The sequence below is a fragment of the Durio zibethinus genome, chromosome 2, assembly GCF_047325235.1.
Source record: "Durio zibethinus cultivar Kanyao isolate XHJ-2024 chromosome 2, ASM4732523v1, whole genome shotgun sequence".
Taxonomy (NCBI): Eukaryota; Viridiplantae; Streptophyta; class Magnoliopsida; order Malvales; family Malvaceae; genus Durio; species Durio zibethinus.
The window spans coordinates 14,141,702-14,158,509 of NC_143163.1; the positions used below are offsets into that span (position 1 = coordinate 14,141,702).

General features: G+C 31.1%; 1 protein-coding gene across 3 annotated transcripts; it reads right to left on the minus strand.

Annotated features, from left to right (window-relative positions):
* Positions 1–109: 109 nt before the first annotated feature.
* Positions 110–3,686, minus strand: LOC111308474 (protein NRT1/ PTR FAMILY 6.1-like). Of its 3 annotated transcripts, none has more exons than XM_022906799.2 (6): positions 3,523–3,686; positions 2,990–3,088; positions 2,378–2,629; positions 1,893–2,110; positions 1,204–1,784; positions 110–1,061 (listed from the first exon to the last, which is right to left on the minus strand). In XM_022906799.2, exons 3-6 carry the CDS (start codon positions 2,613–2,615, stop codon positions 197–199), a joined length of 1,902 nt encoding a protein of 633 aa, XP_022762534.2. In that variant the 5' UTR covers positions 2,616–2,629; positions 2,990–3,088; positions 3,523–3,686; the 3' UTR covers positions 110–196. The 3 variants fall into 3 exon arrangements, with proteins under 3 accessions (XP_022762534.2, XP_089606789.1, XP_089606788.1); XM_089750663.1 differs by lacking the exon at positions 3,523–3,686 and adding an exon at positions 3,236–3,508; XM_089750662.1 differs by lacking the exon at positions 3,523–3,686 and adding an exon at positions 3,212–3,508.
* Positions 3,687–16,808: the final 13,122 nt, after the last annotated feature.

The following is a 16,808-nucleotide window of genomic DNA, read 5'->3' on the forward strand; positions in this document are numbered from 1 at the left end:
GCGATGCTGAAAAGCCTATGCAACCAACCAACCTTAGAAGATCTAAGGTAAGAGAAGCCAATGCTACCACATATTTTAGAGCATTTGCTCCCTTGCAAAAAAATTACCCTTTCAACGAACTAGAATATGTTATTGTGGAGGGTTATCGAATAAGGGAAAAGAACATATGTATGCAACCTAAATTCTTGATGTTTATTTAGTTTTCCCCAACTGGTTTGGTTTCTTTCACATCAAAAGTCTGCTCTGTCCTGTATTTGTACCTATGTGCTGAATACAGGAAAATGCAGAAATTGATTACACAAAGAACTGCCAGTAGCCAGTAAAAGCAATCGAATTTCCCAGTGTTTATATTCTGAGATAGCCAAGACTGCTGCCTGTTCTCGGGGTTCCTTGTAACAGATTTGATGATATTGTTTATTATACTGGCAACAAAACAACCCAAGCCACCAGCTAGAGCAGCGTATGCAGAGCCTATACTCTTCATTGCATCAGGAGCTTCCTCGTACAGGAATTCTAGTAGGCCAACTATGCAAAATACTTCAGCTATACCGATCAGGCAGTATTGAATCAACAACCAGTATGCACTTAGATCAGGCATAGGAGTTAGGAAACCAAATTCATACCCATGTCTTGTAGCATAGCCTCTTCGAAACCTTTCAAAAGCCCCAGCCCAGGCCACAGATAAGATCGAAATAAACAGACCAATGCCTACTCTCTGAAGCTGAGAAGCACCATGGGGATGACCAGTGATTCGTCGGGATATAGGAACAAATAGAGAGTAATATAGACACAGTATAAGAAAAATGCTGAGGCCAGGAAATACAGGCATGCATGTAACTGGGAGTTTCAGTTTACCAATGTGAGTATTCAAAGTATATGCCTGCTGTACCGAGAGAGTTAAAAATTCTGTTAAGACAACATTGAGCATTATTGTGCAAGCTGGTATCGGAATAAGTTTAACGAGTATCTTGACTTCCTCTACTTGAGTTACTGTGCAAAGCCTCCACGGACTTGGATTATTTCCGTCTTCCTTCAGTTGGAGAGCTGCCTTGTCCAAGCATCTACAAGCAATAAAAAAAGGAAAATTAAAAATCAGAAGTCTCGAATCAAGCTGACTAATGAGTAGTAACATAAATCAATTTGATCTGAAATTTATCCACATAACTAAGAAATGGAAATAGAATGAATAAGAGCACATTATACCTGAAATCATCAGTGTGAGGTATCTTCCCACTACCCTTTATAGCAGAATGCCTTCCAGGGAGCTCGTACAGGCCTACTAACTCGCTCCTAGTAAAAGGGATATTTCGCTTCTTGAAGGCAGCAACCAGAACCTGGGCAACTCGCGTTAGGGGGCTGCCTCCTGGCAACCTATGCCTGTATAAAGGAGTACCAGCAAAGAATAACATGTTGGATATGCCCATAGCTATAGCCAATGAACCGAAGGCAGCTCCCCACCCACACTTTATCTGAATGAAGACTACCAAAGTGAATGCCACAATGGCCCCAATAGTAACAGAGAGATAAAAGAAGTTGAAAAATCTATCCAGGAGAGTCTTGTAATCTTTACTTCTTTCATCAAACTGATCAGCCCCAAAAGAAGAGACGCAGGGCCTTATACCTGCGGCTCCAAAAGCAGTTATATAAAGGACCGTGTAGAGATAAAGCATCTGCCATGGTTTTGCTGGCTGGCAACTACCCAGAACGAGGGACAGCTGATCGCATTGATCTTGATTTGGCACAAAAAGTTTCATCGTTGCACATAAAGTTATCCCTGTCAAACCCTGTAGGGAAAAAGATTGAACAGTGGTTAAAAACGAAGGAAACTGTTACTTAACAATGGTTTTATAAGGTCTCTTGGAAAAACAACGGGTTCTATAGGGATATCTCACCGCAAGATAGATTGTGGTGAAAATCGCTATTGTCCAATATCGACCAAGATAGGCGTCGGCAAGAAAACCGCCAAGGACAGATGATGCTTGAGATATCCCGAGGAAATTGTTAACTGCATTTGAAGAACTTGAAAAGGGTCTATGCATAACATAGAACATAAAGGCTACCATGTTCACTGAAAGGCCAAAATAAGCCATTCGTTCTGCCATCTCATTTCCTAGATGGAAAAAGAGTCAAGTTCACCATGAGATTCTCTTCTCCAAAAAGCTTTAATTTTGAGAAAACGCACGCGTGCAACACCTTACAACTCATAGAACAGTATAACACTCATGACTCAACTGCACAAATTAGCAAAAACCTACTACCATAGAACACAACACTTCCAGTAGTACTTTAAATTTTCTCTCCGATTCTCAACAACTAAACAGATGGTAAGCTAAAGTAGAATAAACTTATGTTATATATAAAGAGAGACTTCATTTACCAAAAATGAAGAAGGCAGCAGCCCATCCACCCGTCTTTGAGAGATCTGCAATGGGCTTCCCATGGATATTAACGGGCGTCGTCCCCCCAGTATAACCACGCCCAAAAGCGGTTCGCCTATTATCAGACTCGATAAAATACACTCCGAGTTTCTTTCTGTGAACAGAGTCAGACATTCCATCCAAACTAGCTGGTGTCTCACGCAGATCTTCAGCCGACTTGATTTCTCTGGTACCCATATTTCTTTAGCTTCCTGGAAAATTTAAAACTCTCTTAACCTTTATATCCCTAAGGATACAAATAAGGAAATTTAAATTGCTTGGCAACCATTTCCATCTAAATTCAATGGCTTTTCAAGTTTGCTTCAAACCCTGTAGTTCCATCAAGTTTCTACTAAAAATAAAGGAAGACTAAGCTTCTATTATATTGGTTTAGGTAACAATTTGGGACCATATGTTAAATCATTGAGTTAGAAATTAAAATCTGAGTACGGCTACTGAGCATACCTATGTTGCAAAAAAAAAAAAAAAAAGTGAAACGCATGCTCTCTAAGTTCTACCAGCGATATCTTTAATAAATGACTGAGAAACGGAAACAAGAACAGGTTACATACCTCTCTATACTAAGGCACTTTGGATTCAGAGTTCCAAGAGTAACTATTTCACCAACTTTACTCTCACATCACTGAAGATTGAAGAACAAAAGGTACTACCTGATATCATAACAGTATGAGTTATGGAAGCTTAAAAAATGAGAGATAAGAGAATTCAGCTTCTTGGGGACAGTGAGTACAATCAATTCAAATATTTATTAAATGAAAAGGAAAGAATTAAACCACAATAACAAAGGAAGATCCAACCATGAGGACCCATCATCAGAAAATGGCAAAAAGGTAATAAATGGAATGAGAAAAGCAGTAGCCAATAGAGAGATAGTGTTGGCTGGGAAGCCGTATTAATGGCTACTAATGTAAGATTTCAACTTAATGTCGACTCCACGTTTTTAAGTATACACGAAAATGGTGGCCTTCATATCTTCAAAACCTAAAACTATCTCTCTTTGCTACTGTTTTAGTGCCAACAGGAAAATGGTGTTTTAAGTTTGATTTAAAGAAAGTGAGAAATATAGGTGCAAATCAATATGAACCTTTTGGGAGGCTTTAATGTTGAAGATATGAAACTTTTTGCTCCACTTTTCAGGGCTCTTCTCAATGTCATTGTAAATGATAGGGTATCCGCATTATCGGAGAGGGAGAGATAGAGAGAGTAGACTTTATGTTCTTTGCTAGTCTTTGGCGTTATTTACTCGTCAGTCTTGTTTTGATGGTGCAGATTATGAATAAATGCTCCTTGATGAAAAGAGAATAATTTTTTTAAAATAAAAACATAGACCGAAAATAGATTTAATTTTTAATAATCTTAAATAAATAAAAAAAAGCTGGATACTAGTACTTGATAATTAAGTTTATAGAACCTTGAGAACTTAGAATATAGAGATTTTAGATTAATGTTTTATTATATGTAAATTTAATTGTTTAATTATGTTTATGTTAATTAATTAGTTGATTATTCATTAATATAATTATGATGTAATAATTGATTGTTTAGTCAAATATATAAATGTAATATTTAATTATAATTTTTTTATACTTACAAAATTTCAAAGAGACAAAGACTGGCTCTGTTAAACTAAAAATAAGTTGATAACTACGATTAGGAAGGACCATAATTAGTAGCAACTGTTAAATTGCCCCTTATTGTAAAAGGGCGAAACTTGATCACCTTGAACTCGAGATCGATATAAGAAACCTTAGAGAAAATTTTCATGTGTTATAGGCCTGTGTTGAGGACCAAGACTGCCGATAAGGAAACCAGGAAAAAATCATAGTATGATACTATTTCTAGCCCCATCGTACAAGGCACGTCATAGGCATTATCGTTATCTCATTTAGAAAAGTACAAAGATCACTGCCAATGGCCAGACCATATTCCACGGATGCAACTCTCTACGAAGGACTGAGGACCGTCCATATAAAGGCCTCCGTAATCCAAAGGAGCCAGTTTCACTCTTCTCGTCTTCGCATAGGATTCCCCTCTCGGGTGTAATAATATATTACTGCTGGTAAATATATATAATAATTAAAAATACAATATGATAATATATTATAAAATTGATATAAAAAATATAAAAATAATATAATTTAAAATTTTAATAAAAATTATAAATGAATTTAATAAAATATATTTTTTATATTTTTATATTGATATGAATTATAAAATATAATATTTTTATAAAATATAATATAAATATATGTATCGTTAACATTTTATACAATATAAATATTTAAGTTATCATGTCTACTAGTAAAATATTCAAATTTAATTAATAAAAAATTTAAATTTAATTGAATCATTGTTAAATTAAATTAGAGTTCAAATAATTTGATTTATTGGATAAGTTAAATTTTAAGTATATTAATGCATGATATAAAGCAATTTATATGTTTATTTGAATTTTTTTTATTTTAATATATATTTTATCATTTTAAAAAATAAATATACGTAACCAGAAAACCCTAAATCTATCGAGTCTCTCCTTCGAATCCCCCTCCCCCTACCTAAACGACGCTCCTTCCTATATGTCGGGCTCCGATCCCATACCGACATTCGGCATCCCCACTCTCTGGCAGATACTTTCGCCCTAAACTATAGGTGCTTTCTCTTCTTTTGCTGCATAAACTCTTTGTCATTTTTTGTTGCAAGTCGAATCCTCGTTAAAAAATGTAAGATCCAACTCTTTGCCTGCCAAGTATCAAAGTGTTAGTTTACCTCATGAATTATCCCATCATTTTATGTTTCTGCAATCATTAATGCCTTCCCATTACGTTGTGGGTCTTGAGTTATTTTTTCCTTATATTTTTTTCATACAAAGAGAGGCTTGAACCATTAAAGAAACTCCAAGGATGATGTGGAAAACCAATGCCACCTCAAGACTTCGTAACTGATGATGTGGGAATTCCCAGAGGCTGTTCAAATATAAAAGTCTGCTGCTTACTTGCGAGTTTTATTATATTATTTTACAGCAATCTATACTACTCAAATAAAATGCAGAGACATGTGTGTGCTCTTTCAAATTTTTTCTGGTTTAGTATTTTCTTAGATTTGATTATTTGGATCTTCAATTTTTTTTGGTTTAGTATTTTTTAGATTTGATATTTGGATTTAATTTGCTAAGTATCATTGTCTTGAACAATCAGTCATTAGATCTCTCTAACATGAAATTTTTTTATTATGATTCAAGTTTAATCAAACGAATTAAAATTCTCTTTGAACTCTATTTCGAGTTGAGTTCGAATTTAAAAAATAAAAGTTGATCGAGTTTATATTAAATTTTAAATTTTAAATTTTAAATCGAATTTGAGTATCATAATGTATTAACTCGACTTGACTCACTTATTCTTCTACTCAAGAGTACATATTAATTTAAGTATCGAAGTGTAAACATTGGAGATCCCTTAAACATAAGGTGTTCAAAATTCAATTTTAACCGAATTAAAAATCGAATTAATTTATCAAACCAATTTAATTTAGTTAATCGATCAGTAATTAAATTAATTTACATAAATTTTCAAAAATAATTTTGGAAAATTTTCAATCTTCAATTAAGAAAATTAAAGTAACTGAATAATTGAATAAATAGCAAAATGTACCTAAAAAATGCACTGCTTCATTGCGAGGTTTTTAACACTGCCCTCAGCCCTAATTTCATTTCACAATTTTGCCTCTCTGTTTCGCGGCTTTTGCCTACCTTCTTTCTCCCTTTTAGCCCTTCTTACATTAGGAATTTAAATTGTGCTTGCGATCGGATTTTCAATCGTATTTATCATTATTACAGATATGATAAAAATTATCATAATTATTGTTGTCATAAATCTTTTTTAATTTTATATAACTTACTATAAAATATAGTATTATAATTATAATTATAAAAACTTTTATTTTATAATTTTTAAAGTAGCTTATAATACCTTATATCTTTTATTTAATTGAGAAAATTTTATTCATATTTTTTAAAGATTATAATAAAATATTAATATTTTATTTAACAGTAAATCCTTACATGAGTCAAGTTTATATTTAATATTAACTTCAAATAAATCAAATATTAATAAAATAGGATAAGTTATATGCCAAGCATTTATATTTAATAATATTACAAACTTAAAATATTAACACTTGGCTCACCTTATACTCTTTTACTGGGTAACTCCTTAAGTTACGACATGCTTCATATTTAGTATAAACGAAAAATGAATTTGAATTTAGCACTATGTTACTCATTCAATCATTCAAAATTTAATCTACTTTAAATTTCTTAAGTTTTAGTTTTTAATCATAAGAGTAATAGATTTTTAAATGCTCAATTTATTAAGTATTTTTTTTTTTTTTGCCTATTAATTGATTTAACGTTTTATCATACATTACTTTTAAATTATTATATAATGAATGGCATTTTCAATTCTTATTTAATTGCACAAAAAATAATAATAACTAATCTAATATACTAAAAAAATTAAAAATAATACAACTAACAAAACAAAAAATGCTAAAATTTAAATACAAAATCATAAATTAATAAATAATAAAATCAACGTATAATCACTTAACTTTAACTAAATTATACAAAAACTTTATCTCTTCAATTTTCATCAAACCTTTTTCTTTAAAATCTCTCTATGTTAAATTTATTTAATTTAAAACTTCCTCATAAAATTTTCTTCCAATTAAAATTTTTAAAAGTTCCTTCCATTAATAAATTATTCCCTAAATTAAAAAAAAAAAAAATTGCAAAGTAACAAAACCCCTCCCCATTCATGTTTCACTTAGTCACGCACTCCACATGTACCAAAAATTTTCTCCCTAGTCCCCTTGATCCCCTACCCTGTCTCGCAACTCATTTATTTTTCTTCTTTTCTTAGTCTCATTCTCACACTTTAATCTGTCTTCTCATCTCACTCTCAGACTCAATTTTCTGCCTTATCTCTCTCAACAATCAAACTCAACTTCCAAATGGCTAAAACACCACCCTCTTTTCCTTCCCTTGAAGTAGCCTACCACCCTACCTGATAATTCTATATTTTATAGAATTATCTTAGATCTTATTGTATGAATTTTAACATTTTAGATTTAATTTAAGCTTATTCTTTAGTAATTTTTTGCAAATTTTCTTAAACTTGTTTATTTTGTGATGTGTAGGTTAATAATTTAAATAAGAGAATCAAGGTCATTAAGCATTAATTTGATGGATTAAAGGATACCATGAGACTAAAAATATTAAAGCTGAGCTAAGTGGACCATAGAAAAAAGTTGACTTTTGAGGGTTGACTTATTTGACTTCGTGGTAGTATGAATCAATGGTAATCTTCAGCTCTTTGGAAAATTATTTTAATCTTGATCAAGTCAAAGAAATGAATGGAGAAAAAGTGACAATTGGTAGATTATATTGTGGATGCACATAAATGAGATCAACCTAAGAGATTTAAATTGGAGAATTTTTTAGCTGCCGTCATTTGAGGCTTCTGGAAGAAATTTGAGAGCTGAAATTTTTAGTGGTGATGTGGAATACTTAAGCAATTTCATTGTTCAAGAAGGTAGCATAAAGCTCACAAAGAAAGCTTATCACATGAGCTAAAAATTGCAAGCTGCCAATTTCTTACTCCTTGTAAAGAAAGCCATAGAGAGCCAAGCCAATGCGCAAGGAGAACAAAGGAAAATTTTAGCTGTTTGTTGCACAAAAAGACAAAAAAATCTGTTGTTGTCCTAGCCCCATATGTCACGGTTTTTGCTCAAATTCTGAAGGAAGGAGAACAAGCTGAGCTAGAGGCTAACTTGGCATTTCAAAGGCACGGTATTGGAGCCACCTAAGCCAATCATATGCACCGCATGAGAAAGAACAAGCTACCTCTCCACTAATGTGCCGAACTTGTCACCATTTGTCCAAGTTTTCTGCCTCAGCTTATTGGCCCATTTGGACAGCTAAAAATGCAACCTTTGAAAGCTCTAGAAGCTTGACAACTCACTTCACACATGAAGCTTTGAAGACACCTCATTGGGCCAGCAAAACAAGGCTGCACATGGGAAAAAGCCAACTGGAAATTCCAGCTCATGCAGCACTAATTCTGGGTAGCTGTGCATCTTCTAGCACCAATTCTGAGATTGCACCATTTGGAGCTTTCATCAACCATTAAAAAACCTCTCACTCAGTTATAAAAGGACCTCAAGAGCTGGACTTGGGACTTCTTTCGCCAATTTTTAATTTTTTTCTTAGTCTATGTAGTTTTCCCAAATTAAGCTGGTGGCAGCATTTTTTCTAACCAGCCAAATCTCCCTTTGAGACCTATTTTCCTTTTTGTTTCATTTTATTTTCTAGTGTTTTCCTTTGTTCTTTAAGCCTTTATTACGACTTGTTTAGTTCATTTCCCTTACAACATTTACTTTGTAAATTTTTAATTTAATTCAAGTTTGATTTACTTCATTTGCAGCTAGTTTTCATTTTCTGCTTTCAGTTTCAGTTTTCTTTATTTTTTTTAGCAATTTTTTAATGATGTTTGAGCTCTTTGAAGCTTAAAAAGGATGGCCTTAGATGCTAATGTGATGGTCTCATTATAGGGCTCCAAGAGCTTCATCATTGTGTGCTTTTTATTTGTAACCCTTTACATTTGATACTCTTTAGTTTTCTGCCAGTTTTATTATGCTATTTTATTTACATTTGCAAGCTGTTTACTTGCTGCTTTTGTCTTCTTTTCTTGCTCTTATTTTATGTTTATTAGTTCTTTACATGTTGACTAAATACTTTAGCCGTAGATGTTTATTTCCTGCATTTGCTTACATTTTCTTCATGCATCTTACAACCAATTTTTCTTTAAATTCTGTTCGGTTTTTGTTGATAGTCACCTACATGTTTTCTACTCATTTTTAAGTCTATTTTAAGCTTGTGCTATTGGTTTTCAAATTTCATGAAAAAAATTTTTGCTAGCATTTAAGTTGATAAGTCATTAGGTTAGGGTAGCTTTTCTTATTCGGATTCAACCCAGATTTTTCTTACATTCTGTTCAATTTTAGCTTGATGTTTGCTTTTAATTTTTCCTTCATTTTGCAGTCTATTTGAATTCTATATTTTTGGTTTTCATGTAGCAAGTAGGTATTTTCACTTTTTATTGCATTTAGCTAATTAGGTCACCAGTTTAGGTCAGATTTCATCACTACTTTTGCCTACTATTTTTCGCCAATTTTGGTTGCTTCTAGAAAATGCTTTCCTACATGTTTTTGTTTTATTTTCAAGTCTATTTTAAGCCCATAAACACAGTTTTTACAATTCCCTTTCATATTTGAATAGCATTTTAGGCCACATGATGCATTTAACTTGCATTTTATGTTTCGATTTTCCATGCCATTTTATTTCCATTATGTTTGGTTTTCATATGTAGGTCCCTTAGGTTATTTGCTTTATTTCAATTCTATTTTATGTTAGTACAGTCTGTTTTCATGTTCATTTACATTTCATGCATGATAGGATAGCAAATTGGTAAGTTGGTCAATTAGGAACATAGGTTAATTTCATTCATTTTAATTTCCATTTTAATTTACTTTTGAAAGCCCTTAAATTTATCTTTTGTTGTGGTTAGTTTTTATTGTAGCTATGGTTAGTTTTTATTTTGTGCCTTAGTTCATTTTGGTTTAAATTCCATTTTTAGAAAGTTTTCGTTTATAGCAATTTTTATTTTTAGAAAGTTTCAGTCCCTAGTTAGATGCCTTCTTTCTTAATTTGTAGTAAGTAGATTTCTAATATTCAATAACGTTTAATTTGATGTAGGTTAATTAGAAAATAAAAATTTTTAATTGACTAGATATACTGTACGTATAGAAACAATACTTAACCCTAAGTCTAGTACTCAATCCCTGTCAAGACAATACTCTAATACTTTTTACTTTGTTACTTATACGACCTACCCACTTGTAGTAGATTAGGAAAAATCGTATCCCTAGTCCCTTTAATCCCCTCCCTTATCTTGCAATTCATTTCTTTTTCTTCTTTTCTCAATCTCATTTTCATTGTAGACACCTTATTTTATCTGGAGATTAAAAAGTGAATTTTATGCCCAATGATTAAAAGCCTGAAATTTTTAATTTGATTTTAATTTTAATTTTGCTTTTAATTTTAATTTTAATTTTAATTTAGATTTTATTTTTAGTTTTAGTTTGTACATGGTTAATGGTTAAAAAAAATCAGAAAACACATGAAAAAATTATAGAAGGAAATTGATAGGTTTGATCTTCAATTTGGATTTTGGAATTTATTGATGAATTGCCTACAGAAATATTTGAGCCCTAATCTATGGAAAGAAGGAAAGAATCTAGAAAAATGAAATTTTGGAAATCTTGGAGATTCTTGGAAATCTTGGAGATTTGGTGAGAACTAAAAGTTTTCCCAATTGAATTGGGATTTTATCCCTATAAAAAATAGCTCTCAATCTGTGAATAGGGGGTTTCAAAGCAATTCACTTCAAGATCAAACAGAAGTCATTGAAAAGAGAGAAACTTTGAGCAAAGTTTTGAATTAACAAGGAAGAAACAAGCAAGCATAAAATTTGTAAGAAGATTCGGTTTGAATTTTTTGAAGGAATGCTAAGATTTATAGTAGGAAGCATCAATTTTTAAAAGGTGAAAATTTGTTGGAACCTGTGATCCATAGAGGTAATGTTTGCTTTCTTTTTTTTTGTGATTTTTAACTTTTATAATATTTAATTACTTATTCTTATTATTATATTTATTACATGGTATTTATTTTTGCATGAATTTGCATGACTATTAATATGATTGCATGATTGCTAATTTATCTATGTTAATTTATTTGCTGATTATCAATTTATTTATTTGTGTGATTGCATGATTATTATTATATATTTAATTGCATGATTTATATTATTATTTGCATTATTATATATTTAATTGCATAATTTACATTGCTAATTACATGATTATATATTTAATTGAATGTCTATTTGCATGATTATTAATTTATTTATTTGTGTGATTGTATGATTATTAATATGTTTATTTGCATGGTTATATATTTATATGATTATTATTGCACGATTTTATATTTATTACATGATATGATATTATATGTTATTGCATGATTAATATTATATTTGAATGATATTTAATTGCATGTTTCTATATTTATTGTGCCCATAATTGCATAATTACACATAATTATTAATATATTTGTGTGATTATATTTGATTTCATGATTATATATTTCCATGAATGGTTATTATATATTTGAATGGTATTTTATATTATTGCATGATAATATATTTGCATGATATTATATATTTACATGATTGTTATTATTGTATGATAATTGATATATTTGCATGACATTTTGCATGAATACTTTAGTATGATCTAGGCATGATATTATTACATAATATTTGGTACGATTTATAATATTTCGCATGGTATGATTTAATATTTATTTCATGATTGCATGATTACTTGATATTTTGATAGAATTTTTATGCCACCATATTTTATAAATAAATAAAAGGATTGGAATTGATTTATTTGCATGATAAGACTATGTTTGATAAGGCTTGGGTAAGTTAACACATAATTAATGTGGTACCAATTTTGGGCGTAATGAGGTGCTAAAACCTTCCTTACATGTAATCAACTCCTAAACTTAGTTCTATTGATGTGCACTAGAAACTTTAGGGACCTTTGGTTTACACTTAAGACAACCTTAGAAAGGATAAATTCACATAAGTGGCCAATCACACCTAGAAAAAAAATTGGTGGAAACTTCATGATTTTTTGTGTCTAATGGGTAAGTTCTCCCAACCTAAACATTATAATAGTTTGGCGACTCTACTAAGGACATTAGAGAGTCAAGCCATTAGTTATTTATGTTATTTTAAGTCTAGCTTTGATGGTTTTATTATGTAATTATCTGTGATTTTTTATGTGGACTAATTTATTTATGATTTCTTATTTTTTGTTTTGCAGATTTTAATTTTATGTCCACCGATTTATTTTATTATTTGGCATGTCTTTTTTCACACACCACTCTTGCATTCATGCATAAGCTCTAGACCCGGGCTTTGTCCTTTATTAAAAGGGAGCAAGTACCTACACTCTCATGAGGTGATAACCTCAATGTGAGCTAGCAAAAACTCCCACTTAAATTGAACCATTTTTGTTTGAGCCTATAATGGTGGGCAAGGATTGGAGTGCCTTATTGGTTTATAATGGATGATGATGTAAGGAACAATTTAAGAGCTTTTAGATTGTCAAGCCTTTGAACCTAGCATGTACATGAACCGAAATGATCCAAACCTAAGTTAGAGCCCTGCCCTCCATTTGTTAGAAAATCCTAAAAATGACACATGATGGGACAGTTATTATTATTCTTATAAATTTATTATTCTTTGTATATGTTATTTGCATACTAACTCTTTATATTGTTCCTTATATATATATTATGTTGACTAACCCTTTTTTTTTTTACTTTATTGTGCATGCATGCATCATTAGATTTATCATAAAGAGTGATTACCATAAGACAATCTTAACAAAAAGAATCTTAATTACATATATGGAGAGCCTAGCAAAATCTCCTACTAGCCTGAAAAGAAAGTTTGAGAATTTGAAACTTGCAAACAAAAGCCTCAAATTGGAAGCCCAAGCACTCAAACAAGAAAATGATGAACAAAAAAAATATGTTCATTGACATTAACACCACAAAGTCATCTACCACTCATGAGTTAGCCTAACTTTTGAAGGAAAATGGACAATTACAAGTAAAGATGCAAGAAAAGAAAGAAGCACTCATTGAAACAAAAAAACACATCCAAATACTCAATGGGGTAATGGTCAAAATTGGAACACAAATGGGTGTTGTGAATGAAGAATGTGAGCAAGTAAATGAGGCATATGAGAGAAAGCATAACTAGTTGGAGTGCTTGCTTGATCCACCATGGCTATTTACAAGCTACGGACATGGTTGAAAAAATTGAAGAATAAAAAACAAGGGTGCCATCCGTAAGAGCACATGACTAAATAACTACTAGATTTCCTTAATGAAATGCAATGCCAATATCGATAAATGGGGGATTATTTTTCATAATAAATTTTAGACTTTTCATTGATGTAATATTGGATTTAATTAGAAATAACTTTCAATTTAATAAAGATTTTTTTTGTTAATAATTGTTATGCAGTAATCCTCCTTATTGCATTCATGCATTTATAAATAAACATATTCTAAAGTGCATGATAATAAGTCATCCTAATTCTTAAAATTTATGAAAAATCAAGGTTCAAAAATAGCTTAATCTTCAAACAATCTGAAGCATTACAACATTAGATATCAAGTAAAGATCATGGAAAAAGAAAACATTTTTAGCTTTCAAAAGCTAGAAAAAGCACAAAAAGAACTGAGAGGGTAGTTGGAAACTATTATCGAATTATTGAAAAACATGAGCGCGAGAAAAAAAGTTATGGAAGAAGTAGTGATACAAAATGAGATTGATACACTATATCCTCTTGGCTTTGACCCATATTCAATACATGCATCTCAAGAGGCCCAGCACTAAATGCCATTCACTATAAGTTATCCTTATGTGCAGACTGATATGCCGACAACTACTACTCATGCTCCTATTTTCCCTATTCTTTACATCAAGACATTTAGTCCTACATAAGTTTCAAATCTTAATGATCTCAAGGAATAAGAAAAGCTGAAGATAGGCTTTATTAAAACTAAAGAAAGCTTTGATTTTCAAAAGATAGATATCATAGAAGAGAGGCTTAGAGTCATTAAAACAACAAACTTTTATCGGTCAATGGATGCTACTAGATTATGCCTGGTTGCTGATGTCATAATTCCACCAAAGTTTAAAATGCTTGAGTTTGAAAAGTATGATAGGACAAATGCCCTACTACACATATTATTATGCATTGTCACAAGATGACTGCATACGTACAAAAAGAAAAGTTGCTCATCCATGTTTTTCAAAACAGTCTTATTTGTTCATCAGCTAGATGTTATGTGCAATTGGATAGATCTCACATTTGTGGATGGAGAGAACTTGCAAGGGCTTTTATTGCATAATATAAGCACATTATAGATTTGGCACCAAATCACATGTCTCTAAAAAGCATGAAAAAGAAGGATACTAAAAATTTCAAATAATATACCTAGACATGAAAGGCTATTATTGTCCAAATTCAACCACCGTTTATTAAAAAATAAACCACAATCCTATTTGTCAATACTCTCAAGGCTTTTTATATGAAAAAATGATTGGAAATGCCACTAAAAATTTCAATGATATGGTAATTTATAAAGAGATTATTGAAAATGCCATCAAGAATGGAAGGCTTGAAGGTGGTGATGCAAAAAAAAAAAGGTTGTGCTAAAAAAGAAAGAAAGAAATGCTCAAGTTGTAATTCATGAAAGGCAACAAGTTGAAAGCTTCACCCTATATTATCCTTACCCAATGTATCAACCTTATTACCCAACTATCAATAATGTCTTCCCAAGTCCTTATACTCATCAACTAGTTATATAGTCACCTAACTCTCGGCCAGTAGCTCAACCTAAGAACCAAGTGAAAAGAGAAAGAGCTCATATAGATCCAACTCTTTTGGCATACAGTAAGCTACTTCCTTAATTCATTAAGAACTATTAGGTTGCACCAATTTATTCATAACCTATGAAACTTTCTTACCCTAAGTGGTATGATGCTAATGCTATATGTGACTATCATCTTGGGATTGTTGGCCATTCTATAGAAAATTGCACAACATTATAGTATAAAATGCAAAGTTTAGTCAAAAATGGATTGGTGAATTTTAATTAAGAAGCAGTGTCATTAAAAACCCTTTGTCTAATCATATTGGGGCATAATTTTGAATGAGTTCTTATAAATATCTATTACATTAGGAACTTTAAGAAATAATGCAAGTTTTGAGCATTTGAGAGTCTTTTATTTATCTTTCATTATTTCAATAAAGCAACAGATGCATTTTCATTACATTTTCTCATTTGTTTCATTGCTTTTATATACATGCCTTTCTTATTTCACCCACTCCCATGTTCTAAATAATGAATGTTCAAACAATCATGACAATAATTTAGGATTTGATTTTGAAAGCATCATTCATATTGATGAAATTGATAAGTTGAGACTCTTAATCTACTAGGATCATTGAAGTAAAATATGATAGGTTTCATGAAATGAAACTAGCATGGGATTTCTTTTATTCATTGATAGAAGTGATATAGTGTGTGATTTTTTGTGATGGTTTACTCATAAGTTTGCTCTTAGTCAATAAATTTCTTCATTAACAGTATTCATATTTGAAATGAAAAATGACCATCTTTCTTCTAACCTTTACATAAGGAGTAAAATTATCCATTTGGTATCCCATTTGAGCCTATTGAAGTTTCTTTGAAAAAAACTCTAACCAAGGATCACCTTTCATCCTATGAGGCAAAGTTTGAAAAAGGCTTAATCATAAAGAGAAAAAAAAAAGTAAAGGTCTTTAATGATTTCAGGGGCAAGAAAAAAAAACCCTCATTGGTGCTTAAATCTTTCTTGAAAAAAGATGAAAAGAACAAATCAAAAAAATATGAAGAAAAAAAAGAAAAAAAAAAGAGAGAATTGATAAAGAATGGGGTAAAAAACCAAGCTGCTCCATATAATAATAAATGATCCTTTGTTTGATTACCCTTAAACACATTTTTAGGCCTATTTATCCTTTATTTCATAATCTTAAACCTCAGCCATATTACATCATTCTAAAAGTGCATTTTGATCAAGTATAGATATCTAAATTGACGAGTTTTTCTTTAGGAAATCACCATCACTTTTTTATTTTGGATGAATTTTGAGTTTTCAAATGCATGATGGAATAGTCAAAGAAAAAGAAAAAAAAGAAAAGAAAAGAAAAAAAAGATTAAATGGAGCTCTAGAATGAAAACATGAAAAGGCAATCTAGAGCGAGATTAAAAGCAACTCAAGCAATGTCATTAAAGGAAGTGATTTTGAAGGAACTAATGAACAATGAAAATCTTTGAGAAATTCAAAAAGATGAACCCTAATTTGAAGCTTTGTTTTAAAATTTGAGCATGTATTTCTTTTCCAAAAATTTTGAGCCTATCACAGCTAGTCTTGACATTTTTGTTAAATTGCCATATCAAGAAATTAAGAGAATGCAAAAATGGTTGTGCTTTAAAAGATGATTTTCCATTGGTGAGCCCAAATGAAGAAATACTAATTTGCTTTCTCCTATCTAGTGACAAAATCTCCTTTAAGACCTCGATGTGTCGAACTATGTCATTCCCTTAAATAGACTAAATTG

Bases quoted from the DNA above. Each gene is read 5' to 3' on its own strand.
- LOC111308474 (XM_022906799.2), bottom strand. From the start codon at position 2,615: ATGGGTACCAGAGAAATCAAGTCGGCTGAAGATCTGCGTGAGACACCA. The intron at 2,111-2,377 runs GTAAATGAAGTC...TTTTCCATCTAG, and splicing joins TGCTGCCTTCTTCATTTTTG to GAAATGAGATGGCAGAACGA. The intron at 1,785-1,892 runs GTGAGATATCCC...TTTTCCCTACAG, and splicing joins TCACCACAATCTATCTTGCG to GGTTTGACAGGGATAACTTT.